Raw genomic sequence first — 27,725 nt, forward strand, 5'->3', positions numbered from 1 at the left:
GTTTGCTTTTTACTCAATTTATTTGTCTTAAAGCTGCACTATGTCGTTCTGGTTAAAGCAAACATGTGAAATAAATAAACATTTCAAAATATAGCTTGGAAAACAAAGGGAAAAGCCGGTGGAGGGTGAAAATGCAATCAGAAAAGAAGGAGGAAGCTGCCACTGATTGTAAAAATGCATATATTTTCATACTGTACATACTTAAAGTCCCAGGGTTTCAAAAAGCACAAAATATGCAAGTTTATAAGTATGGAGTGTAAACCCAAACAAATCTACTTTTGCATTACTAGCAGCGTTCTTCTTTTTCTTAATGTCTGTAAATATTTAACTCACGTTTAGAAAATGTATCACTAATGAAACCACAATTGTAGGTTTCCTCAACCAAACTCCTGGGATCCGTTTTGCACAAAACAATTTAGTGCCAAATTTTCCTTTATTTCTTTTAATTTTTTATCATCTAGAGTTTCAAATAATTCACATCCTAAAATGACAAAAATAGGTCTTTTTAAGACATTGTGTTTTTGCTGTGTACTGAATCATGCTTGTTTATGTGTGTTTTTTTCTTTCTGTGCATGTTAATTATCATTTTGCATGTTCTGTTTGCACCTGGAAATATTAAAGACATTCTTTTGTTTATGGCTGTACGTTTCTTCATTGGCTCAGTTCTCTCATTGCATTTGCATTGTTCAAAAAATGCCTTTTTCATATCCATCATTCATCACCATGAGTGGCTCACGAAAGTTTATCCTGAGCTTGCTAGAACATGAACTTATATCACTGCGTGTGCCATGTCTCTTTTTCTCTCCCAAGCCAAATCTGTGCAGGAGAAGCTGGCAGAAGCCATACTGAAGGAGTCACAGTGCAGCTCCGAGCCCGAACTGAGCGACACCAGCACTGAGGAGGAGGAGGAGTCCGCAGATAAAGGCCCTGAACAGGACAGCAAGGGTACCACATTTTCATTTGCATTCAAATAATTCAATTCAAACTACACAAGAGTAAAATACATATTTTCCTAAACAATCTCTCCATTGTATTTGCAGATGAAGTTGCAGTGAAATCTGTGACATTTACAGAACAGCAACAGACCCTTGTAGAAGAGACAAAATGTGAGGAAGGTGTTGGTGAAGCTGAAGTTGTACAGGGTCATGAAGCGACGCCTGAACCAAAAGAACAGGAGGACCAAACTGAACAAGAGCTCCACGAGAACGGTGATGCTAAAGATGAGAAGGTCAAAATAGAAGAGGAAGATGAAAAGGCTGCATCAGAAGAAGACAAGAACCCAGCAGAAAATGATAAATCAGTGGACGCAGAAGATACTGTTGCAACTCTGCATCCTGTATCTGAAGATGACAAGACTTCAGAACCTCAAGAAGAAGAAGCAGCAGCTAAATCCGCTGATGGTGATGCTGCAGAAAAAGACGAAGAAAACAAGGAAAAAACTGCAGCGGAGGCCGACGAGACGGGGCAAGGGGCAAAAAGCAGTGAGCAGGATGAGTCATCAGTATCAGAGCCGGATAAAAAGACTGATGAGACAGCAGCGACAGATAATGCAGAGGCGGAGGCGATGACAGCGAGCGAGACAATGGAGATGAAAGCAGAGCCCTCAGAGGAGCGAGAGGCCCTCGACTGTGAAGAGGCACCTGTAACCGACACAGAGGAGAAGCAGCGGGGAGACAGTGAGGACAGAGACAGAGCGTCAGAGACTGAAGTCATAGCAGAGAATTCAAGCAGCTCGTTGGAGGGCAGCGGAGACACCACAGTTGAAAAAACAGCAGTTATAAGTGAAGACAACGCAAAGGATGAGAGCATTAAAGATGATATTAAAGAAGAGGAATTGTCAGCAGTAGAGGCTAGTAAGGATGACGATCTGGGAGAAGAGCAGACAGAAAAATCATCTGTGGGAATAGATGATAAAATAGAGGAGAAATGTGATGAGGAAAGTAAGGAGGAAGGAAAGCAAACAAATCCAGATGAGATAACAGAAGGTGAAAATAGGGAGGAAAGCGAAAAGGAGGATAAAGATAAGACAGAAGAAGAAGAGAATAATGAGACAGGAGAAAGGACAGAAAACATTTTAGAGTTGACTAAAAGTGACTCAAACACTGAAGGAAAGGAAAGCGAAGAACAAGCTGAGAAAACCCACAGCGAAGAAGATAAAGTTACAAATGAAGAGAAGGTAGATGAATCAGAAAAGACAAAAAGAGATGAAGAATGTGTTGAGAATAAAAATGAGGAGGAAGAAGCTGAAGAAAAGGGAGCCACAACTGATCAAACTAATGAGGGTGAGAAGATAAACACAGCTGATGATGAAGAAAAGGATGATGACGCAGAAAAGGAAGAGAAGGAGGACAACGTTGAGAAAGTTGCGAAGAAGACTAAAGATGATGAAGAATCAGAAGAGAAAAAAGTTGTAACTGATAAGACTGCAGACGGAGAAGAAATATCTGAGATTACAGAGAAATCTGAGAAAAGTGCAGATGTAGACTTGGATAAAGATGGGAAAATATCTGATGAAAATATTGTTGAGTCAGAGGATGTCGCTGACAGTGAAGCAGCAAATGTAGCACATGGGACGAAAACAACTGAAGAGATGTCAAACAAAGAAACTGAAGGAGGAAATGACAGTGAAAAGGGAGAAGTTGATGTTGAAAATGGAGAGCTTTCTTCCGAAGCAAAGAACAAAACTCTTGAGGATGAGGGAGAGGCTCAAACTGAAGGCAAAGATGACGTGAAAACAGCAGAGGACGAGAGAAAAACAGAGGAACCTACAGAGGGTGAGAGCACAGAGGTAAAAGAAGTAACCGTGGAGTCTGGAGATGGTGCTGAAAAGCTTGATAAAGTTGACGAATCTCCTGACACTGATGTGGTACAAAGTGAGGATAAGGAAAGGGTTGATGGTGTGGAAAAGCAAGATGAATCGCCAAAAAACGACTCAGAGCCGGAAACGTCTGGTACGAAAATACAAGAGGAATCTACATCAGACGACAGAAAGGACGGTGAAACAAAACAAGATGAAAATGGAAACATATCTGACCCTCATGATGAAAACAGAGATTCAGATTTGATGAACAACGTCCAGAGTAACGTCATTGAGGTGATGGTTGCTTCGTCAGCTGATCAGGCACAAACATCAACACCCACCGCTGTGGATTCAGACAATACAGGTCACAAGTTAGACGAGTCTACAGCACCGTCTGACTCTAACACAGACAAACACCCACGCACTGATGAAAATGCTGCTGCTCTTGACCTCTCGGAGGAGGCGAGCAAGGCCTCGGAGGAAGGAGCGAGCGTGCTGCTCAAACCTCAAGCACAGTCGTCACAGCTCACACAAAAGAGCGATGCAGTAGGTGAAGAACCTCCAGAGGCCTTGGCGACAGAAGACAACACAGATCTGGTCACAAACTGGGTGACCATGCATCAAACATCAAAGTATTTTGAGACGTTTGTTGAACCTTTAGAAGACTTGAAGGAATCGACTTCAGACGACTCTAATGAAGGCGCGACACGATCTACAGAGCTGCCGAGATCAGAGAGTCCACTTAAGATTGCGAAGGTGTCTGAAAATCCAGAACTAGAGTGCACGCCAAAGGACGTAAATGAGTCAAGGGACAAAAGCAAAGAGGAAGCTGTGGTGTCAAACCTTGAGAGCAACTACTCTGAAGATAGTGAGAAAGACACTCTGCAAGTGGAGGAGACCGAGGTGAAAGACCTGATCCCAAAAACAGAGAGTGAACAAAATGATAAAGAGTCAGAGGTCAGGTCAGAGGAGCACAAAGGAAGCATGGGCGATGACAGGGTGCAAGAGGGTTTAATGCAGGACAATTCTGAGCAAACGGACGTTTCCAAAACTGAAGTGGAAAGCATTGCAGGTACTCATCATTCAGTAGCCAGCGGAAGACCTGAGAGTGTCAAAATTGAGGAGAAAACTACTGACTTGAATGAAAAACAAACATCAATTGAAGAGGTGAAAGATCTTCTACCTTCATCCAAAACAGAAGAGCCCTGCGAGCGTCCGACGAGTCCAGAAGGGCTGAACGAACTGAAAGAAACTGAAGAAACGTGGGAAAAAAGTGACTTACAAAGTCGAGAAGTTACAGAAATAACTGATTTTACGACGTCCAAGTCAGACGATGGAAGCCAGGAGGAGTCCCACCATAAAGACATCCAACCGTCAGAAGCGAGCATCAACGGAGACAAAAGAGACGTGCAGCTGATCCAAGACATCAAACACACTCTCAGTAAAGACCGGCTGAGCTCTTTCTCAGTGGATGAAACGCTGTTCGGTCCAAGTTCATACCCTTTGCTGACCGCTGCGAGGACAGAGAGTGGACATTAGAGCTGGCACTAAGGTACGGTGATGCTTTACTTGCTTAGTTTACAAGAAAACATATATAAAAGCAGTTCAGTTATAAAAGTGATTTAAAAAACAAGCAATTAGACAATCAGATGGCCACATTAAGAAATAGAAACATTTGTAGTGAATACAAGATGATTTTAGTTTTGACAGAAGCCCTCAAGTGTCTTGTGGTTTCTGTGTTTACATCACAATGGCTTCTTAAATAGTCTTCATCCTTCACTCACCAACAAGAAGAAGCTGCATGATGAGTTTTGACTGCTGCCTAAAAAGTTTACAATAGATCATCTCTTCCTATTGTTGGTAACAAAGAGGCGTAGTTTGTGTGAGGTATCAAATGCAGCCGCTATCACCCATTACCTGTAAACAGATACTCGCGCTCACACACGGTTGAATAATTCATAGTCGTTGGACTCCCGCAGCTTAGTTTGTTCCAAGTACTCTTTACATTTCAACTGATGTTACTTCAGCTTTGATCAGAGATCTGTAATTGCACTGTGTCTGTGTTAATGACAATCTTAGTGCTTTAAAGTAATCATTTGTTTAGATGACATCTAGACGAACAACAGGAATGCTAAACTAAGCTAACATGGATAATTCATTCATCATCAGGCTACTATTTAGTCGAATAAAACAGTGATAACATTGTGAAATGTCAAATCTAGGCACAGAGTTGTGTCATTATTGCTGCTAACACTACCTCTTATTTTAAAAAAAAATACTCCATATTTATTTGTATTGCCTTATTTTTATGACTAGTGTGGGTTTGTGAGGCTTCAACTTTTCATTTGATATATGTCAGTGACTGATGTGTGATTTGGCCACTCAAACAAATAAAAACCGTGAGATGGAGAGTGACTTTCTGCTTTTTTTTTTTTTTTTGACTTTAATGTAGATGTGTGTACGTTGAATTTATGCACAAATTGACCGGGAACTTCAGATTTATGCAAACCATGTACACAAAAACAAATTTTGCTTGTCACACATACAGTAAAAAAAAATGTTAACATAATGTATGTAACAAATAAACCTCATATAACACAAGACTAGAGATATTGGGAACTACGAATGTACTGTAAAGTCATAAACAACTCATCCAAATATAGTCCGCTACAACAAAATACAGTTAAGTTTGCAACTTGATTAGCAATATCTACTTCTACCATCTATTTATACAGTTGTACTTAAAATGAACAGTCAAAACAGGCATGAATATCTGAATTAATAAGGTAATAATAATGGGGGTTTAGTTACTGTCCTCAAAGCTGCCGTTGCTGCTGTAAGAAGAGCAGAATCTCATGGTGCTCATGGGATCAGACACGTACCCTGAAAAAGAGACAAATCAATGACAACTCAGTTTTATTTCTGAATAATAATATTGACAATAACAACATTAATACTATCTAATATTAAAATTTTAGGAGAAGGCTGGTGAAATTCTATATATATATTCTTATCTGGCTGCAACCTCCGGGTCTGAAAAGTGAAGCCAATGCTGAAGTGTCTTAAACTTGCATTCTGTCTAACAGCCAGCAGGGGGCGACTCCTCTGGTTGCAAAAAGAGGTCTGATTGTATAGAAGTCTATGAGAAAATTAGCCTACTTCTCACTTGATTTATTACCTCAGTAAACATTGTAAACATGAGTTTATGGTCTCAATCGCTAGTTTCAAGTCTTCTTCAATACAACATGATGTTCATTTAGTAAATTATGGTCCCATTTAGAGTCAAATAGACCATAAAGCAGAGTATGCTTTAAGGCGTTTTAGAAATTATCTTTTTTTTTTTTTTATCTGTGTATTTGTGTCTGCATATTTGGGGCCACAGATAGGGAAGTCGAAAAATGTAATAAAATATAAGAATATAAAATAATAATATAAACCTGTATAATAATAATACTTATTATTATTATTTATTTTTTATTTTAATATATGTGTAAAAAATATATAAAAATAATATAAAAATGTATATAAATATAATATCTTTGTTGATATTGATCTTTAAGTGGGATTTGTTGACGATAAGGAAAATATAGAATAGCACCAGCCTTATCTTTTAAATCACTGTGTATTACCTAAAAGCCAAGCTCGTAGTTTGTTTTGTAAAAAGATAATAATTGTAGAAAGTACAATATATGAACTTGAAATTAAACAGAAATTGAATAGAGAATAAAATAAACAATAACATCAGGTAAAAAAAATAACTGGAAAATATCAACATTGCATAGCAACAAGTATTCAAAACCACATTTGAAGATAATACTTGTATAATACATGTATTCTGCAAACAAACCATTTCGATCAATAGGAGAAAACTGCATGTTCCTCCTGAGTTCCTCCAGTGAAAGGCCTCCGGACGCACGACGCCGCTCACTGAAAAATAAAATCAGCCCTTACTCATTAATCCACTGCAAAACAATACTGGTCCAGAAATATATACAGCTTCATTTACATGGAGAGAGACAGATGAGATGGAGCCACATAAAAGCAGGAGAAATTCAATATGTAATGTTCGACCTAATACCAGGCTGCTCTCACTTTCTCTTCAGGAGTCCAGTATACAAAATTGATGACAGGTTTGACGGGGCGACCGCAGACGCACGTTCATGTTGCTCAGCATTTGATATTTGAACATTTTGTTTAATATATTCTTGATCTGTGAAAGTTAAACTGGATGAATTGACACTTATTTTGGGATGTAAACACCAAGAAAGATCTTGTCTAACTTTTGATGGAGCACCAGGGATTTACTGACAAGTCATTGCCACACCACAATAACCCCCCCCCCCCCCCCCCCCCCCCCCCCCCTCCCTGTTTCTGGGTTCATAGTGACCGTTACCAGGCTCCGACACACACAGAGTACAGAGGCGTCTAACAGAGGCCTTCCTCCTCGCTCAGAATGCCATGCATGTTTTATCGCATGTGCTTTCCTTTGTTTCCTGTTTGGTATCCGAGCAACTCCACTCCTCACTGTTGCAGTAAGTATCTTTACTGGTCTACATGTTACTGGCATTAACGATTGTTCAGAGGGAGTCGTTTCTACAAAGCCGGTCCAAATTAGAGCCCAGACACCATGTTTGTGGGTTTCCTTTTAGCAGAAATTTAAAGGACCAGAGAGTAACATTTCGGGGGATCTATTAGCAGAAACTACTATATTTTCATTAATGTATAATCAGCTGAAACTAAGAATCGTTGTGTTTTTATTTACCTTAGAATGAGCCCTTTATTTCTACGTAGGGAATCCGTCATGTTGCTCCGTCATGTTTCTACAGTAGCCCAAATGGACAAACCAAACACTGGCTCTAGAGAGAGTTTTTTTTACGTTACCTGAAGGCCACCGTATTTCTCTGGCTTGTGAAACCGTGGTACTGTCAGCTGCCGTCTGACTTTCGTTGCTCCTAAAGTAATGTTATTATGGCAAGGATGGCCTCTGAGCGAGGCTAACGGCGTTACCACGGTTTTGCACTCGGCGGCTCACGTTACGGCAGTCTTGGAAAGGGAGGAGTGAGTGGAAGGGTACTCAGTTGGTTGCAATTTGCAACCACACCACGAGATGCCGCCAAACTCTACACACTGTACCTTTAAACCAAAAACGTTTAATTGAACTTAATTGAACGCAAGGCAATGCGGCTCCCTGACGTGAAGTGCCCTGAAGGGATTTATTTCACAACAATGACCCGCTAGCTGTACATTATCCCGCTTATTACACGGCTACTTACATAAGAAATTGTCGCCCTCTCCACCCTCACCTGTCTGTGGAGGTGCTTGTGTTCTCTAACCTCTCACTAGTCCAGAAGGCGTAGGCGCGAGTGTTGAGAGCGTACTCCAGCTCGAAGCGGGAACGCAGGGCGGCCACGTGGCTCCGACCGGGTCCTCCTCGCGCCAGCAGACAGTCAGAGGAGGAGGAGGGAGACAGGGAGCCACTGCTGTTACTGGAGGCTGGAGACATCAGCTGCCACACAAACAACAACATACTGTATGTCATACACTGCAGTGTTAATAACATTTAGAATATGTGTCTGATATTATATACCTCAGCGTTGCACAAGCATTCCTCCAGGTTGGTAACCACTTCAGAGAAGTCGGGCCTGTCCTGAAAATGGAAAAAAACAAATTTATTTCTGCTTCAATGCTGAACAATGAAACACATCATGTATTTCCCACAACAGACAGACACACGTGTATTCTCATTTTAGTCCACCCACACATGAAGCAACGGTGAACTCTGCTTCAAAAGCATCCTTAGATCTCCTGCCTCACTGTAAAAGAACAAACACTGCCTCCCCGGCGCTGTTCAATTATACATCACATCCTCAGATATGGGCCAAGGTCTGTCTGTGCATGCTGCGTTAATACACGGGGCCAACGAAACACAGGAATACTAGGACAACACGGTACAAATTAATGACAAACTTTTAAAACATTTTACTTTTCCCCTACTGTTTTGTTCACATATTATTTGTCAGTAATCAAGTATTTACTGCTCTATAGAAAAAAAAACTGCAATTTAAAGGTGCTAAATACGAGATTGGGCATATTTCTATTGCCTCCGCACAGCTCTCAACATGGCGAAAGCTGAGTCGGCAGCTCGTAGCTAACGGTGCTTACAGTGAAAACAAAGGCAACACTCCTGACATAGCCAAGGTTAACCTGGTGGGAAGGGGAAGGACGGCGCTATGCTTACGCAAAGGCGCCATCGGTCGGGACGGCGTTATCAGCTGTAACCGTCGTACCAGAGCAATGCGCAGCGGCAGCCATGAGCTAACCAGTAGGGCACACTCACATTCACTAAAAGCACGTGCGGCCGGCCCGGATATGTCAACAAAGGACGGAGAAACTCTGAATACATAATACACACAGAGGGAGAGAGACTTCATTCTCTGCACAGGTAGACATTACTCCTCTATATCTTTACATAGCAAATAGCTGTTTGTTGCTTTATTAACGCTCTGCATATCGTATAGAGCACCTTTAATGGTCTAGAAAGTTATTATTATCATGTATGTGGTGATTTTCATAAGCCTAATTAAGAACATTTTGCAATTAAGATTATGTTGGTGTCACACATTCGAGAGCAGTGACAAATACATGTTCCTGTAAACACAGAACAGAGTGTCCCACTTCTAAACCCCATAGCAGCTGTTGTACCGTACAGACGAGGCACCATGAGAGATGCGTGCACATGAAACTTTGTGACGTCCCTATTAAAGATCACACTCTTGTTAATCTTGACAAAGTTGTTCTGGGACAAGGCGACCACAGAGGGAGAAGTGCACCAACATGCTCGGCCGTGTCATAATGTGTCTTAATGAGGCCGAGAACAAAAACATGCCCGGCTAATAATGAGCATCGCAGCACTGAGGGAGGATCATCCAGGCTGTTGTGTGTGCTCCTAAATGTGAACAGCCGTGCAATAATGTATCGTCTGGGGACGCTGCACACGTTTGCAGACTGAGCAGCTGACTCAGCATCAGTTGCCTCTCTGAGCCTCAGTGTGTCTAAAGAGCTAATGACATGAAAGGATGTTGGTGATATTATTTTAGCAATCCCTGGTTGAGTAGACGCGTGACAATTCAGCATATAGTGGATATTAACTACATGGTAGGCCTATAAATTGTACTGTAAATTAACTGAGAACAATTATTCAAGTGACTATAAAATCAGAGCTCAGATGAAATTAGAGGTGAAGTTGTGTCATTACCTCTGGGCATGCGTTCCAGCCTCTCATCAGAAGAGCAGAGATGAGTTTGGGGATTGAGTAGCCGACCGGAGGCCGGATGTGATGGTAGGCCATGTCTGCTGCTGCAGCAGCTGTGGACCGAAGAACTTTAGTTTTAATTTATTAATTATTAAGTTATTATTATTTATCTTAATTTTATTTTAAAATGATCTAAGTTTGTCTGACAGCCTTTTTGTTCTGTGTTTGTGTATATTTTATTTTTTTTGTATTAGTACATATGGGTTTTCAATACATTTTGTCATTGTACAATTTAAAAAGTGAGTAAAATTTGTGTAGTCATGCTACCTCTCTGGACAGAGAGGTCAGCGTTGTTCCACCACTTTTGTGCAGACTGAAATGTCTACGTTAAATATCTCATACTTTTTCTTTTTACTTTAAGTACATACTGCAGCTGCCCTTACAAAGTATGTACTGTTGCATGCAGTATGCATACAATTGGGACATACTACTTCGTCATAACATTGCGCCTTTAACTTTGACCCTCTCACTCATATATCCAGAGGATTGTGGGTCAGAATAGCCAGAATAGCATGCTGTCATGCATACTGCAAAATGCGACCAGATGTAGTAGGACATCCTGGTATTTTTGGCATACTGCATTTGACATACTATGGATTGGGACATACTACATATTTCTCTGGCATACTAAATAGTATGGTAGTATTGGAACACACAGATTGATCGCCAGAGATTTTGTAGAGACATCTGTGGTTGACAGACGACGTATCGTAATGACTTTGGTCACCCCCGGACTTTTCCTTGCAAGTGCCACAATGATGTTGACATCTGTGGTTTTGAGGTGGTGTTGGGTGGATCCTCTGAAACTCCACTAAAATTGAGGCTAATGAAATTTAAGCATCTGGTGCTAATCGTATTATGCATCCTTGTGCTTTTCCTGCTGTGACATGTCAAAAGGTGTCAGAGGTTACCAGGTTTCAAGTGAGCGAAGGGAATTTCTCCAGTGAGCAGCTCCCACAGACAGAGGGCGTAGCTGAACATGTCTGCCTTCACAGAGTAGCGAGTACACTGGGTGAACACCTCAGGAGCCATCCAACGCAGGTTCTGGACAAACACACACAGAGACACATGGACGGATTATGAGACATTGGGCCCCTGGGCACAGACATGTCGTCTCTTTGTAATCATTTTGTGTCTCTTTTTCGTTGTTTTGTGATTCTTTGTAGTCATTTTGTCTCTCTTTGTGGTTGTTTTGCTGTCTCTTTGTAGTCATTTTGTATCTCTTTGTAGTCATTTTGTGTCTCTTTGTGGTTGTTTTGTGTCTCTTTGCAGTCATCTTTTATCTCTTTGTAGTAATTTTCTGTCTCTTTGTGGTTCTTTTGTGTCTCTTTGTAGTCATTTTGTGTCTCTTTGTGGTTGTTTTGTGTCTCTTTGTAGTCATTTTGTGTCTATTTGTGGTTGTTTTGCCTCTTTTCATAGTTGTTGAGTCTCTCTGTGTCTCTCTTTGCATCTCCTTACAGTTTTTTTTAGTCTCTTTGCAGTCTTTTTCTGTCTTTTTGTAGACGTTTTATGCTTCTTTGTGGTCATTTTGAGTCTCTTCCTGGTCGGTACGTGTCTCTTTGAGTAACATTTTTCAGGTGAAGGCCAGCTCTCAATGTAAGTGAATCTCTATTGCCTTGGAGAGACTTTTTGGTTTTTAGGCCATCACTCACACACACACACACACACACACTCTGAGGCCCAATTACTGACATAAACACTGCGTCCCAGCAAGGGCAAGTAGTTCCTCACAACAGGCAGTTCCCAAGAGATGTAACACACTTAACACCAAACTGCAGGCCAAGCACTCTGGGTAGTGATGAGTCAGCACATCCAGACTAAATCTGCATGAAGGCAGTTTTTTTTTTTCTTTAGCTGGTGGGTAATTGATGGCAGGTGCCAGCAGCTCAAGCTCAGGCTTGATCTCCTGCAAAATAACAGCATAACACAAAGTGCCTCATTCTTCCATGGATGCTGCAGATGGTGTGAACGTTTCTGGCTAAAGAACGAGGAAAAACTCACTCCAAAAGGTTTTGTGTGTGTGTGTCATCAAATAAATCAAAAAGAGGAAAAGGCACTGACCCCCGGCTGCTTGGTCATGTTGTCCTCACCCACAGATTGTAGGAATCTAGATTCTGTAGAGGAAGAGAAGGACATGCAATGAAACAAACAATGTCCTACTGTATATCCACCGGCAGGTAAGTTTAGCTGTACTTTGATCTAGACCAGTGTTTACCAAACTGCTTTTTTTTCCTGCGGACCCACTTTTAAAAAAATGGCAACGCAATTCACATTTATCTATAAATCATGAGAAGAGCGAATTTGTGCTTAAATTAACTTCTTGCCTCAAATGATTCTGAAAACATTTGAGGCAAGAAATAGGCATTAACGTAACATAATATTGATTTATATTTGATCAGTGCTGCCTAGTTTGACCTTTTGGTCGGAGTTCGCGAGTGATTGACAGCCGGCTCTCATAGACGGCAGATGGATAGCAGACCTCAGATCAGCTCTTACTGCTTGTTTTCCTCCGGTAAGTGAAATCTTGCAGATGCCGTTAGGAGCACCAGAGGACACAGAGGCACATGATTTTTTTTCAGGTTACCCGTTTCATGTACTACTGTCACGATATAGCGACCGTTTTATAAATATAACTTTTTTTAATCATATTTGCTCCAATCTCGCCTACTTCAGCTTTAAGCTGAGCCAGAAGAGACGAAGAAGAGAAACCAACAGAAACATGGCTGCCAGACTAAAACAAAAAGGTTAAAATATAAATGAATATTATAAACAATATTATAAACAACTGAACTATTGCCATATGTTTTAACTTAATGCTTTTATTTATGTTATTCGACACTACAGTTGTTATAACTTAGTCAAATCTTTTGTTTCACATATTCCCATCCCTGATTCAAATTAACCGGAAGTTGTGCAGTGCAGTTGAACATGGCGGAAGGAAGTAGAGAGTTCATGCGAGGCGCCATTTAGAGCTAGACGTTGTAGCTCCATGTAACAACATTCAGCTTCACAGAAGGTGAGAAACAGTAGGAAATAAGTCAAAACGTTATTGAAGTCGAGCAGTTAAAGTTACTATCTATCTATCTATCTATCTATCTCATTAAATATACTCCAATATTGGCTAAGCTGAAACAATTTAATTCTATTTTCATGTCTGATATTTGTACTGTGTCAGTATATGCTGAGCATATTTTGTTAAAAGAAAATAATTCTAATATCTTTTGAGAATTTGCACTAGAGAGAGTAAGAAACCATGTTCAATATTTTATGCATTTGCATTCAGTCAGCACTAAATTTGATGTTGTTAGGATCTATGTTGTACGACATAAGAGAAACATTTATGAAATGTGAAGGAACACAGAACAGAGACTATAATCCTAAATGCAGCTTCCCCTTACAAATGTTTGTAAATGCAGGTCAGGTCTTTTAATGAATAAGAAGATCCAACGACTCCAGTAGATGACGAGCCTCCCGGCTTGATCCTCAGGAACCCCTCCGGCTATTCATCGCCACTGAAACAGCTGGATGAGCTATCTGCCTTTAGGTATGATCGTGCCAGTCCCCTTAACATGCATTATACTTAAGAGAGTGCACTCTGACTTATCAAACCTCCATCTGATCTGAACTCAAACAAAGTTGACTTTGACCAGTTTTCCCTATGATCATCAGACACTGACTTTGAAGTTACTTGAAACTGTGGTGAAATCCCACATAAGGACAAATACTGTACTTAAAGTGTTATAATGGTGATAACAAATCCAAGCTTCTTTAAAAGACAATTTTCTTTGGTTTGAATGGCTCAGGTTTTTTTTCATATCCATGTTAATGTTGCACTTGTTTTGCTACTCATAGGCAAACTAAAGTAGCAGTTAACTGAATTCACTTGTGTTGTCGTGTTTATGGTTATTGCACTCAAACCGTAGCTCCTTCCGAACCTAGATTCAGGTGTACTTATTAAGGACTGGGTTACATAAGTATGTTTTCTTTAGTGTATAATCACCTGTGAATAAGAATCGTTGTGTTTTTGTTACCTTGGAATGAGCCATTTATATTTACATAGGGAGCAGGTCCTCTTCATGGAGCCATGTTTCTACAGTAGCCCAGAACGGACAAACCAAACACTGGCTCTAGAGTCCAATGTGCGTTTACACGCTTTTGCGTCGCCACCGTAGTTGTCCTACACGCTTGGTACATGGAAGAAGTTTCAGTTGTTCACAATCTGCAAACTCAACGCTAGATGCTGCCAAATCCTACACACTGCACCTTTAAAGCAAATAAACTGGCTCAGTAATGTCAATTATACAATAATCTCTATTGAAAAAACATTAGCCACCATAAGCTACTGATCATACCAGACCAAGTGAGGCTGTAGCAGCAAAACTCCTGAGTGGATTAAAGTGAGTGGGGGTGAGGTTTATTGCTCATAACAACATCTCTCTCTTATAAATGTAAAAGTTATTTATTCTTTCCAAAAACGGTTAAGCAGCTTTAATTTTCTTGTACACCGCAAAAGGTCTCTTACCTCCGAAATCCGCCACCACCGCGTGTCCGTCCTCATACAGCAGAATATTGTGGCTGGAAGGATCACATGTATTATTAGTCATGATAACAGTTATCTCAGGCCGCCAATACCACCACACCGCATATGCTACTACTGTGACACCCACCTGTTGAGGTCCCTGTGGATGATGGGCTGGGTGAGGTTGTGCAGGTACTCCATGCCCTTGGCCACGTCGATGGCAATGATGAGCTTGGACTGCAGGTCGATAAGCCTGTCCATTGACACATCATTAAAACAGCAGCCACTTAGTGCCGGATCAATGGTCCCTGCCAATCACACACAGCACTTTACACCGATCAATAGGACGGTCTATAAAGACAGCACCTGGCCACACAGTTAGCGGAACACTTCATCTGGATCAATGATGATCCCGGCCGAGGGGGAGCCTCCAAGGAGGATAATGAGACCTGAAACAGTCGGCTGTGCTGTGCAAACATGTCCTTGTAAGACACTGAGTAACTCCTTAAGGTAGTTTGAGCTCTTTTTAGGACTCAACATCAGGATTTAGTCACTGTCAAAGTGTATGAGGAATCAAACGGACCTGATGTAATCACACCTGACCGCATGGGCCTTACCAGAACTTCTACTTGGGTTTTTAAGCTTCCTTTGCTGGATTTAGCAGAAGTTTATGAGAAACACCTTTATGGTGGAATGCATTGCAATACAAGGGCCCTGCAATTAATAATAACATAGTGAAAATGTTCATTTTTTCGGAGTTTTTGACATCTGTGGTAGTTTGTTGTGGTGTATTGGGCTGCATTATACTGCAATGTGTCCATCAACATGGTCTCAACATGGCTATCACCATGTTGAGAGCCGTTGAGAGGCAATAGAAATGGTCCCAATCCCGTTTTTAGCACCTTTAATCATGCAAATAGTTAAATACTGCTGCTCTTTCTGTGGTTGTCAGTGTGTAAAATAGTTAGAAGTGGAAACATGAGAGGAAAGTTCTTAAGTTTAGTAGCTTACTGTATGTGTGTCAGTGGGCACTACAGTAGGTGAGGCCTATTACAGACAGTATAACATACTGTAATGTACAATGTACACTTCCTCACCTCTTCTGCTCGTGTAACAGAGAGAACAGAGAGCCTCCAGAGACGTACTGGGTTACGATGGCAAACTGGCTGGGGTCGTCCAGACACGCCCCCATAAACTGGATGATGCAGGGGTGGTTGAGGCGACAGAGGATGGAGACCTCTCTGCAGAACATGTCCACGTCTGACTTAGAGCAGTACGTGTTGGCTCGATAGCTGCAAACAACAGTGGATATTGAAGAACTCATTAGTTTTCCCTTCACCAAAGATGGGATGCAAAATGTCATCTTTAGAAGTGGAGAAGTACCGTTTTATGGCAACAACTTTGTTTCTGCATTTGCCTTTGTAGACTCTTCCAAAGGAGCCTGAGTGTGAAACAGATTTGATGCTCAGTAATATTATCTGATTATCTGAAGCACGTTGATTGGAAAGAAAACGTATGAACGGAGTTACCTGATCCAATAATTTCATTAAACTCCAGCTCAGACAGCTGAAGATGGAAATGAGACGGGATGCTGGCCCTGAGCAGGAGAACTTCTGCCTTCTCTGAAAACAGAGAGCAACATTTTGAGAAAACTTTATCTCATCAATTGAGAGTTTTACTGGAGTTTAATGCATCATTACCCCACAATGAAAGATAACTTCTTATAAAATGGTGTAGTTAAGATCAAATAATACTCAGATAATGGTCAGAGTATAATGTGTAAATCTAGGGTAGAAATATGGACAAAATATATGTATGCCAAGGAACAATGTTTAAAGCAGTTAGTAGTTGCGTCATAATGCAGATTCCTCATCTGAAGGAGCTACAGATATTATTTTTTTTCTGCCAAGAGAAGATGGGAAAAGAAGTGTTTTATTGTTATGGAGCCATCAGGGTCTTCAGTGTAAATGGCAGTGGGCAACTTGTACTCTCTCCAATAGCCAACAGGGGGCGACTCCTCTGGTTGCAACAAGAAGTCTGATTGTATAGAAGTCTATGAGATAATGACCCTACTTCTCACTTGATTTATTACCTCAGTAAACATTGTAAACATGAGTTTATGGTCTCAATCGCTAGTTTCAAGTCTTCTTCAATACAGCATGATGTTCATTTAGTAAATTATGGTCCCATTCAGAGTCAAATAAACCATAAAGCAGGGTATGCTTTAGGGCGTGGCTACCTTGTGATTGACAGGTCGCTACCAGGCGTTGTCCTTTCGTCTTACAGCTTTAACCCTTTCACAATGTGTTTTCAGTTCATTAAAGTTAATTCTAAGTTTTCTGGTCGCCTAAAAATGTTTCATTCAGTGTTCGGTTATACTTAGCTCCACAATCTTGTGTAACTACTGGTTGCAAATAACCAAGATTGCGACGGCCAAAATGCCAAACTTGAGGCTTCAAAATGGTAGTCCACAAACTAATAGTTGACGTCACAATGACTAAGTCCGCTTCTTATATACAGTCTTTGGTAAATAGAAGCAAGACGTGTGCACCACATTTGAATAACTACAGCTATAGTGAAAATACTGTAACTTGCTCCACAGATGATTCTCCTTCAATGCCTTAAGTAACTGTTATAGCGCCCTCTTTAGGCCAGTTGGCATAAGTATTTTTTCATGTTCAACCCTCGATGTTTAGAGGTTTTAAACATGGTTTTCATCCAATTCAAATTAATAGTTTCTAATAGGTCTGCGACTAACAATCATTTTTTAATTTCGATTAATCTGTTGATTATTTTCTCGATTAATGGATTCGTTGTTTGGGCTAAAAAATTTCAGAAAATTGTGAAAAATGTTGATCAGTGTTTCCCAAAGCCCGAGATGACGTCCTCACATGTCTTGTTTTGTCTACAACTCAAAGATTATCGATTATCAGAATAGTTGGCGATTAATTTAATAGTTGACAACTAATCGTTTCTAAGATATTAATTATGAATATCACACAGAGAGAGACTGATCTGTAGTTTTAGTAGTAAGGACATCAGCCAGGTGTTATCACCAGCAGCTAAGCCCCCTCCCTTGGCAACAGACGGTGCGTGCTGTCATGTCAGCTGACAGTGATGTGAAATGTGGGAAAACCTGCTGTGCTTCACTCCACCTCACTACCTTTAGTCATGCTTTTGATCTTCCCCAGAGGAGATGGGACAGAAACGTAGGACCCATCTGGAACAGAGATGACATGTTCAGACAGAGTAATGGAAGGACTTGTGTCATTTTTAGTCCAGATAATAACTCACCCCCTCCCGGCTGGGAGTACTCATTGCAGGGGGAGTCATCTGCACGTTTGTAGTGTTTCAGTAAGGTGACAATCGCGTCATGACCTGAAGTTTAAAAAAAAACAAAAAACACAAGATCAGTAATATTGGTTGTCACTCGATCATTCCTGACAGCTCGTCATCGTACATACAGACCTTTTTCATAAGCCCACATCAGGCAGGTCTGCTCGTCCTTCTCCCCACTGGACCTGCTGGGGTCGCAGGCAACCAGGTTCATATCCGCCCCGCTGTCCAACAAGAACTGCACCAGAGGGATGTGGCCATGAAAACAGGCACTGTGTAGCGCTGAATAGAGTAGTCAGGGACATTTATTACACAATTATGATTTAAAACACAACTGGTCAAATCTAATTGCACACGTGTTTAGAGGAGTTTTATAGGAGAGTCACCTGTGTGTCCATCTCTGCCCTGATTGTTGATCAAAGCATTCTGGCTCAACAAGAACTTGACCATCTCCAGGTCTTTACCATAGGTGCATGCACTGTGACACAAGACATGTAGTCATTAGCAACATGAGCAACATGAATCACAGGTTAAAAGTGCTAAATTTGATATCCAGAGCATTAATAAAGCATCAAAAAACAATTTGCTATGTAACGATATAGTGGAGCAATGTCTGCCTGAGCGCTCTCCCTCTGTGTGTGTTGTAATCTGAGCTTCTCCGTGCTTTGTTGACATAGCCGGGCCGGCCGCGCCTGCCTTTTCGTGCATGTGAGCATGCCCCACTGGCTAGCACACACGGCCGCCGCTCTATACTGCTCTCATACGATGGTTGCAACTGCTAACGCCGTACCGACCGACGGTGTTGTCGTGGAAGCGTAGCCCCCACCCTCCGGTTCCGCCTCAGATAAACACTTTTATCTCTGTCAGCACTTTTGCAGTTGTTTGCACTGTTAGCGGCACTGTTAGCTGCGAGTCCCCGGGTCCCCGTCGCCATGTTGAGAGCCAATAAAAGGCAATAGAAATGCTCCCAATCCCGTATTTAGCACCTTCAAAGAATAAATGAAATTGTGCCAAATAACATGCATGTCCGTGTTTCTGTTTTGCAGACTATAAATAATTACAGCTTGTGAAACAATACCTGTGAAGTGCCGTCTCACTGAATATGTTCTCCTTTGACAGACTGTCTGTGCCAGAAAGCTGTATAATCTCCTTTGCTGTCTCAAATTTTCCATTATAGCAGGCCCTGATGAGACACAACAGTCAATACAGCACTTCATCTCCACTTCTTCATGTCGTCAACCAAAAAATGTATAGAAGGATGCTGACACTGCAAATCATTTACAAGTGTAATGGTGTGTCCCCGTAGATGTTGACAGAGTGAGGCTGCACATCAAAATTGCCCTGCAGGAGGAAACGCACAATCTCCTGGTGACCAAAGCGGGCGCAGAAGTGGAGAGGAACGTGATCTTCGTTGTCCTGGGCATTTACTGGAAAGAAGAACAGAAAAGTGAAGGTGAATTAAACAATAATTCCCACACTGACTCAAGAAAATCTTAAAGGAAACCACTCTTGGAGGCTCAGGGCTCACCGTTAGCTTTGCTCCCTTCCCCCATCAGCAGCTTGATGATGCAGAGGAAACCTTTGGCTGCAGCTAGATGCAGAGGTCGGTCACCTACCTCACCATTTGAATTCACATCTGCCCCAAACTTTAGCAGCAGCTTAGCCACCTGAAAGACAGAGATGAGAGGAAATTCAGATGAGAGAAGTGTTTTATTTCTCTGAGTTAAGAATGCAGAGATGACTGATATGAGCCTTTTACCTGCTCATGGCCGTTATAAGAAGCAATATGCAGTGGGGTGAAAAACACAGCATCCTGAACATTCACATTAGCTCCATGCTGCAGGAGTATATCTGCTGCCTGGTGGGGAGGTGGGGGGAATGGCACATTATCATGTGTATTATAAAAGCAATGAAAAGTCCAGAGCTGTTTATAATTTTCCTCACGGTAATTGAAGACAAAAAAAGCCCAGCTCCTCACCTCATGGTGCCCAGCCAGCGTGGCGACATGCAGGGCAGTGAGGGCTCCATAGCCCACCTGCTGCACGTCTGACCCTCCGTGGAGAAGTGCAGTCAGCAGCTCACCATTATCCTGTGGTGCAGGGGATGTACAGTACATATATAAAGTCATTCAAATCAGCTGCACCTTTACTGCAACATTAAAGTGATGCACACATTAATACATTAATAATAATAATAATCCAATAATATAGATTATTCTGAAGTGGGCCACTCTGCTTAATTACTACTTTTACCTTTTGGTACTTTGAGTATATTTTGATGATAATCTTTTTGGAGTTTGAATGCAGGACTTTTACTTGTAACAGAGTATTTCTACACTGTTGTACTGCTACTTTTACTTAAAAGTAAAAAGATCTGAGTACTTCGTCCAGCACTGGTGCTTGCACTCCACCATGTGGTAGGAAGGATCTTCACCACATAACAACACAAGCTGGACAAAGACATAGATTGTACCTAGAAACATATAATGAAAATATTTAAATTGTGTATTTATTGCTCTTTAATTGTCGTCACCTTGTAAGCAGCCAGGTGGAGTGCAGTGAATCCGTTCCTGGACAGTCTGGAAGGACGCAGGCCTTTGAGCATCAGGGTGCGGATATGGGTCTTGTTACCTGGTCACCAATACGTAAATATTTCACTCAACAAAACTGCATGTTTATTGTGAATGACACTAAAGATCACATTTATTTCTCCACTTTAACTGTTTATATTTCATCTTTATGTACAGTTAAGTTCCAATCTACAGTGACCAACACCAGAGAGGTCATCTTCAGACAATAATGTCAGTCAGTTCATAGTAATCCTTCCTCCCACTGCCACATTTTGTGGAGGAGTTATTAATACACTCACACATACCTCCACATACGCAGCAGAGATGCAGCAGCGACAGCCCCTTCTCTGTTCGGTAGCTCACGTTCACCTTCTGAAACGCTTCATCAGAGCTGAGCCACAAAAAAATCAACATCACCTGCTTGTGAGAAATGACACCCAACTATCACAGAGAAGTAATCCGACCGAGGATAATACAGACATAAAAAGTAATACTTGATAAATTAAATGGAGTTTATTCAGTGACTGAGTTACAGTTTTAAAAGCAAAATGTTTTTGTCACCTGAAAGCAAGTTGGAGATTCGCAATCTCGCTTTCTTTGAGCTGGAGGTCATCTTCCAACTTCTCTATGATCACAGAGTACGACTCGCCCACCTTCTTCTTCCACTCATCTTCACAGCCCCATCGTCACAGTTACACATAATAACAATCAGAGGTGAAGGAAGTATTCAGAAGTACTAATACCACATTTTAAAAATACTCTGTTACAAGTTAAAGTCCTACATTCTTTATTCATTATTCAGAAATTACTCTGCAGAAAAATGGCCCATGTGAGTGTTCTACTATTCTATATATTATATCATATAATATCATTACTCATGCATTAATGTAAAAGCAAGAGTTGACTGCTATAGTTGGTTAAGGTGGAGCAAATTTTTTTACTTTTTTGGATAGGACTGCAATTAATAATTGTTTTCGTTATGGATTAATATGATGATTATTTCTCGATTAATAGATTGAGTATTTGGTTCGTAAAAATTCTGAAAATAGTGAGAAGTGCCGTCACATCACCCAGAGCCCTGATAATGCTTTGTTTTGTCCAACCAACAATCCAAACCTTAACATTATTTAAAATAAATTAAAATGATCTATTATTTCATTTTATTATCTATTATTATTATTATTTATTTATTTTATTATTTATTTTATATTTTTTTATTTTTAAATTAATTTTTATTATTAATTAATTTAATTATAATTTTTTTTTTTTAAATAATTCAAAGGAAAAGCAGCAAATTTTCACATTTGAGAAGCTGCAACCATGAAATGTGTTTGCATGAAAAATCACTTAATTATCAAAATAGTTGCAAATTAGTTTTTTCAATTGATTAATGGACTAATAAATTCAGCTGTACTTGTATACACTGTTGAGTAGTTTAATTTATAACATGAATACATCATATTTTATCAGCTCTTCATATGTTTTTTATGCAAAATCTTAATTTGTAAAGTAACAAGTAACTAAAGCTATCAAATAATTGCAGTAAAGTACAATATTTCCCTCTGAAATGTAGCAGAGTAGAAGTATAAAGTAGCATGAAAAGAAAAGACTCAAGTAAAGTACCTCAAATTTGTATTTAAATACAGTACTTGAGAACTTGAGTAACATTCCACTACTGATAACAATTTAATAATGTAATTTCCATCGCTTTATTATTGCCCATATGCAGAAATACTCAAATTTACCTCCAAAATATACTTAAAACAACTGTATTTGAGCTCTACTAGTATACTGTATATCATTTAACAGTTTTAAAAAGGCTTGTGCGACATTGTTGTCACAGTCTTTGTGATAGAGAGTGATGGCAGCCAGCAGTTAACACCCCTCCAGGCGTTCCTTCTTCAATTCAAACCTGGTTCTCGGTCCTGTGGACACATCTGAATCTAATGATATCCTCCTCACACAATCACAGACACACCGAGCCATTACCTGTGCACGTCTGAGATGGTCTTGATTTGTAATTTCCCATTGATAAGGTCTCTCTTCTCTCTTGTATTGTTTACTGTATACTTTGGTAAAGCAGTAATACAATCTCTCACTCTGCCACAATTGCACAGGTCCAGATAAAGGGGGGATCATGGCTGTGGGCTAAAAATAAACACCTTTGAGTGGAAAGCCTAACAACTACGACAACTGATCTGCCTCCAAATGACAGCAAGAGTGTTTCAGTGTGACTGTACTGTATGTGTGTGTGTACAGTATACATTTCTATATATATTATATATGTATGTTTAATATATATTTGTAATTTTTCACAGCAGACATGTTGACGTGTCATAGCAGGAAATAAAGCAATATAAATAAATAAGAATAAAAATAAGACGTAAGAAATATGTAAAAATATGTGCATCAAACACATACAACACAGGTGGAACTAAATAACATTATTATTAATAATAAATTACTGCAATGTGGCAGTTAAAAATGTTATTAGTTAACCAGAGACCAAAATGTCTGCTGTGAAAAAGGCCTGTTGGGAAATTTAAGTTGAAAGTGCCTGTTGTCTCACAGTTATAAAACAATGGACATGTCTATGTAGAGCAGTGCTGTAAATTGCTTCTAAAAGACACCAGAAAGTTACATTTTCAATAAGAAAAACTTACAAAACTCAAAAAAATATAAGAATAAACTTTATTTAATGTTATGCAACAATAAATCAGATGACAAAATCCACATCAGATCTTCATACTGCTGACAAAAGCTCATAATCCTGACTGTTGGAAAATCATTAGAATGATCACACAATATATAAATGATTTATAACTCAATCTATGTTATCACGTATTTAAAGAGGACCTATTATGCTTATTTTCAGGTGCATATTTGTATTTTGGGCTTCTACTAGAACATGTTTACATGCTTTAATGTACAAAAAAACACTTTACTTTTGTCATACCGATGGCCCACTCTATTGTGATTGGTCAACCAAACTAGCCGCTGGGCAGGTGTTATGCAAATACGTTACTTGGTGACATCACCACGTTACGGAAGAAAAGGCGGGACTTCAAGCAAGGCGTTTCAGGCAGTTCAGGAGCAGTGTTTCTGTGGAGGAGAGTAACTCCTTTTGGCGTGGACTTTGAGCTTTGTAAGTTTGCAGACCTGTTACATGCACAAAAAACTATAACAAAAAAGGCAGAAAAGCATAATAGGTCCTTTTTAAACTGACTGACACATAAGTAAAGGATGATGTACAGCGAGCCGGTCATTGTTGTGAAATAAACCCTGATGCTAAGCGGATCGACCTGATGTTTTTTCTTTTTCACAACAATGACCCGCTAGCTGTACTTTATCCTGCTTATCACACACCTACTTACTTAAGAAATCCCTACTTTGACACAAAAATGGTCCGCCAGAGTCCAACATCAGACCTGCGTCCATAGCAACGGTCTGCTATAAAAAAAAAACAGACCGTAGAACACCATGATTGACCAATCAGAATGCAGTACTCAACAAAACTGTGTAATAATCTCAATTAATAGCTTCATTTGTTGTGTTTTCTCTGTACGATGTCTTCATATAGTCCCTTCCTGAACTTCAGCATCTCCTCCAGGTTCTTACACTGTAAGGCCTCTTGCATTGACATCAGCTTTGTGTCTTTGGGTAAGGTGAATGTAGAGCCAGTCAGGGCGGCCTGCAGCATCTCCAGAGACAGCGAGAACGAGCTTAGCTGATCGGAGCAAACAGGAAACAAACAAGCGTTCCACAAACTACAGCTGGATGAATCACCGGAGAACATCAGGACTTCATTTTTCAGCCCCCAGTGGGACAGACACTCTGCCAGGCTGAAACCAAACAGCTTCAGCTCCTCCATGTGTGCAGGGGACTCCACGCTGCGCTTCAGGTTGTCATTAATCCCAAAGACGACGGTTACAAACCTGATTTGGTGCTTGTAGTTCACACACAGTGAATGCATGAAGACGCCATCAGGCACCGAGAGGCCTGCACTGACCCAGCAGCTGCTGACGATGGAGCCCCCACCGACGGAGGCTCCTGCTCCCAGTCTGGAGTACTCCACCACTGATCCAGCTCCCACAGAGCAACTGGGATCGAGGACGCTGTACATAACGCAGCGTCCTGAGGAGGCGTTTCCATTCATAAATACGCTGAAGGCAGATGACAGGAGGCCCAGCTCACTCCTCAGCGCCACGTCCTCGGTGAGGTGAAAGAGGTACTCTGAAGTGGTTCCAATGTGATAAAACTTGGAGTTGTTCAGGAGGATGACATTCAGGGGAGTCCCTTTCAGAAGATGGAAGATCTTTTGGCGGATTTCCACCAGACTGCTCTCCTCTTTGGTGACATTCGCAGTGTTGCTGGTGTAATCTATAGTCGCTCTGGGGCCCAGTGCTTGGAGAAAGTCCCCGTATGCGTCTACCTCACAGTCCAGAGGACCCAACTCCTTCAGCAGATTCAGAAGAGACTTTGCAGTATCGAAGTCGACATAATAGGTGCTGTCTGTGTAGACAAACTCAGTGTCAGAGAGAGAAAAACAACCACTTCGCCTTTTACAAACAGCTCCACTGTCTCGCATTTGGTCGATGCTCGGCTTGTGCAGAAAACGCAGGCATGAAGTGTTCTCCATTTCAGAGTTAGAGGACTTTTCATTTGAATCCAACACAAACACTCCGTGGGTCGTCCCAATGGACAACGGGGAGGGGTGAGCTAAAGCTGTAAAGCCACGTTTGTCAAACCGAACACTCTCATGCTCCGCAGTACTGTAGAGCTCTATGTCGTCAGCACACGTCACCAGTACGCCAGGCTTCATCTGAGACGGGAAATCTACATACAAGGCCAGTTTGAGCTCCAGCATCTGGTAGAGAGGGTCACCCAGCGGCACAGCGGTGAAGATCTTCCCCAGGGCGCTGGCGCTGGGCAGACGCTGACTCAGCCCTCCTGGAAGGATGAGATGTGGGAAAACGTCACACGCAGTATGTGCATTATCTAAAATGTCTGCGCATTTGCAATCAACCCCCTAAACTTTAGAATAACATGGCGATGGAAAAATAATGAGTTAACTTTTATCGTCTTAATGAAAAGTCAGATTTAGACACTTTCTTTTAAAGCCTTAAAGAATAATTTGGAAGATGTCACACATTTCAACTACTCACATGTTTTGGTATCATCATGTGTTAAAGCAAGTATGTTCACTGTATTTATTTACAGAATATGGCACATTTATTATTGAAAGAATGTATTTCTGTCTTTTTCAATTTTTTGTGATTTTAAAGTTAATTAAAGGTCCCATATCGTGCTTATTTTCAGGTTCATACTTGTATTTTGTGTTTCTACTAGAACATGTTTGCATGCTGCAATGTTAAAAAAAAAACGTTATTTTCCTCATACTGTCTGCCTGAATATACCTGTATTTACTCTCTGTCTGAAACGCTCCGTTTTAGTGCATTTCAACAGAATTGCGTTGCTAGGAAACAGTTTGGGTCCATGTTTACTTCCTGTCAGCTTATGTTATTCACATACACTGCAACAAGAAATAAACTGGGGCACATTTAGAATGTTTACATTTAAAACTGTGTAATGGTCTAAATATTGTAGATTTGTGACATCACAAATAGACAGAAATCCTGACGGCTTGTTTCAAACGCACAATTTCTAAAAACGAGTTGTGTGTATTTCTCCGTATTATCGAGCACTTCAATACTTATACAGTATTTATAGAGCACTCAAACCTGCTTTATAATATAAAAGATATGAAAATCTTACTTTTTACAATATGGGACCTTTAAAGTATAGCTGCTTATTCTATTAGAATGGTGATATACTGTATATATGTATATATACAGTATGTGTGTGTGTAATGTCTTTGTTTTTGAACAGAAAACAATTGGACTCTGTAAAATTTTACTATTTTCTGACATTTTGTGGACCAAACCATCAATAGATTATTCAACAATTAGTATTTGGCAGATTAATAGTGAATAGTGAAAACAGTTGCAACCCTCCTAGCATGCTTCGGAGGAAAAGCAGTGAAACAAATATTTTATTTCTACTTTATTTAAATGTACTTAAACAGCAACAACAAAAAAACACTGAATTGTCAAACCTGCATGTATGAGGATGACTCTCAGCCTGCTCAGAGCCTCCCCATAGATGTCACTGAGCTGCTGCAGAGCAAACAGAGTGGAGCCCCCATTCCCTGGAAAACACAAGCTCATATTAGTAATAATAATAATAATAATAATGTGGTGCTTTGTTGATGCCCCTCAGCAACAACAGTGAAATGAAACAGTGTGACTCACTCACCTATTTTAGACCCAGGCGGATCAGAGAAGACCTGGTAGTGGACTCCGAGGGGAAGCTCTTTCCTCTCCACTTTGTCTCTGATCTGCAGCTCATAAGCTTCTCTCTGGCTCTCATCCACAGCTGTCACCACCACCACATCCCAAAACTCACCGGGCTGCACCTCCAGAGCTGCAGACACAGAAACAGCACACCCACCCACTTCACATTAGAATAAATAATAACAATGCAGGTATGGTTTCTTTTTTTCTTTTTTTTTCAATATTATATTTATTGTTTTTTTCTATCATTTTGAAACAACAGAACAAACATTCACAAACGTCCCCAATAATAACATTCTCGGTACAAAGAAACTTAATAAACCTAATATTAATATAAAATAATCCAGTGCAGATACAGAAAAAACATATTTACAAAAAAATAGATATGTAAGTAAAAAGAATATACACAAGTAAAATAAATAAAATTGAAAACAATAAAATAAAATAAAATCTATTTATATATACATATATATAATGTATACATATATACACACACGCAGTATATACACATACACAGGCATGTTTTCTAAGCTGAACACAGGAGGAGGAAATGATATAAACTCACCTCTCAGACAGTTAAATCTTCTGAGTTTCTCTCTTGTTGCAGTTTGTAACTTTATCATACACTCCTGACTCATACTGTCGATTAAGTAAGGTCGTTAGTTGTGTATCCAGTATTAATAAACGTGTAGTAGTCTGTAGCAAAGCGTTCTGTCTCTCTCTTCCGGGTCACGTGGTTAGTTGTTTACACTCTAGGCGGGCGTTGAGTGGAGGACGTGGTGGCTGAGGGCTGAACTGGAGGGATATATGATTGATAGATGGGATTTTAGAAAGAT

At 40.4% G+C, this 27,725-nt stretch overlaps 3 protein-coding genes and 1 long non-coding RNA gene across 6 annotated transcripts in view; 2 read left to right on the forward strand and 2 right to left on the reverse strand.

Annotated features, from left to right (window-relative positions):
* erich3 (glutamate-rich 3) overlaps window positions 1-4,484 on the forward strand; it is an 18,953-nt gene extending 14,469 nt beyond the window's left edge. For both annotated transcript variants that reach the window (XM_037769394.1, XM_037769395.1), the window contains 2 exons: window positions 811-945; window positions 1,041-4,484. In XM_037769394.1, the coding sequence (XP_037625322.1) occupies window positions 811-945; window positions 1,041-4,339 (3,434 nt within the window). In that variant the 3' untranslated portion in view covers window positions 4,340-4,484. The remainder of the gene's footprint in view (window positions 1-810; window positions 946-1,040) is intronic.
* tnni3k (TNNI3 interacting kinase) lies at window positions 4,351-22,872 on the reverse strand. 2 transcript variants are annotated; one of them, XM_037769397.1, is made up of 25 exons: window positions 22,526-22,872; window positions 21,098-21,206; window positions 20,842-20,927; window positions 20,500-20,597; window positions 19,946-20,056; window positions 19,727-19,825; window positions 19,496-19,634; window positions 19,250-19,394; window positions 19,046-19,150; window positions 18,354-18,445; window positions 18,100-18,249; window positions 17,926-18,009; window positions 17,795-17,851; window positions 16,161-16,253; window positions 16,015-16,072; window positions 15,729-15,923; window positions 14,780-14,884; window positions 14,635-14,687; window positions 12,174-12,226; window positions 11,024-11,156; window positions 10,056-10,165; window positions 8,388-8,447; window positions 8,134-8,306; window positions 6,648-6,727; window positions 4,351-5,683 (listed from the first exon to the last, which is right to left on the reverse strand). In XM_037769397.1, the coding sequence occupies exons 1-25, from the start codon at window positions 22,563-22,565 to the stop codon at window positions 5,604-5,606; spliced, it is 2,508 nt and encodes an 835-aa protein (XP_037625325.1). In that variant the 5' UTR covers window positions 22,566-22,872; the 3' UTR covers window positions 4,351-5,603. The 2 variants fall into 2 exon arrangements, with proteins under 2 accessions (XP_037625325.1, XP_037625324.1); XM_037769396.1 differs by having other exon boundaries at window positions 8,104-8,306.
* LOC119488104 lies at window positions 12,839-20,919 on the forward strand. The gene is made up of 4 exons (XR_005206873.1): window positions 12,839-13,128; window positions 13,529-13,656; window positions 19,274-19,420; window positions 20,511-20,919. It is a non-coding gene; the product is annotated as an uncharacterized LOC119488104 (long non-coding RNA).
* A 343-nt stretch (window positions 22,873-23,215) lies between the features above and the next one.
* Window positions 23,216-27,674, reverse strand: fpgt (fucose-1-phosphate guanylyltransferase). The gene is made up of 4 exons (XM_037769398.1): window positions 27,455-27,674; window positions 26,852-27,019; window positions 26,652-26,744; window positions 23,216-25,486 (listed from the first exon to the last, which is right to left on the reverse strand). The coding sequence occupies exons 1-4, from the start codon at window positions 27,525-27,527 to the stop codon at window positions 24,078-24,080; spliced, it is 1,743 nt and encodes a 580-aa protein (XP_037625326.1). The 5' UTR covers window positions 27,528-27,674; the 3' UTR covers window positions 23,216-24,077.
* Window positions 27,675-27,725: the final 51 nt, after the last annotated feature.

Source organism: Sebastes umbrosus, chromosome 5 (assembly GCF_015220745.1).
Source record: "Sebastes umbrosus isolate fSebUmb1 chromosome 5, fSebUmb1.pri, whole genome shotgun sequence".
Classification (NCBI taxonomy): Eukaryota; Metazoa; Chordata; class Actinopteri; order Perciformes; family Sebastidae; genus Sebastes; species Sebastes umbrosus.

Coding starts and splice junctions, on each gene's coding strand:
- tnni3k (XM_037769396.1), bottom strand. CDS start 22,565: ATGGGAAATTACAAATCAAGACCATCTCAGACGTGCACAG. Junction 20,057..20,499: donor TCCACCTGGCTGCTTACAAG/GTGACGACAATT, acceptor CCTGCACCACAG/GATAATGGTGAGCTGCTGAC. Junction 19,826..19,945: donor CGCTGGCTGGGCACCATGAG/GTGAGGAGCTGG, acceptor CCTCCCCACCAG/GCAGCAGATATACTCCTGCA.
- fpgt (XM_037769398.1), bottom strand. CDS start 27,527: ATGAGTCAGGAGTGTATGATAAAGTTACAAACTGCAACAAGAGAGAAA. Junction 26,745..26,851: donor TCCGCCTGGGTCTAAAATAG/GTGAGTGAGTCA, acceptor TGTGTTTTCCAG/GGAATGGGGGCTCCACTCTG. Junction 25,487..26,651: donor AGTCATCCTCATACATGCAG/GTTTGACAATTC, acceptor TCATCCTTCCAG/GAGGGCTGAGTCAGCGTCTG.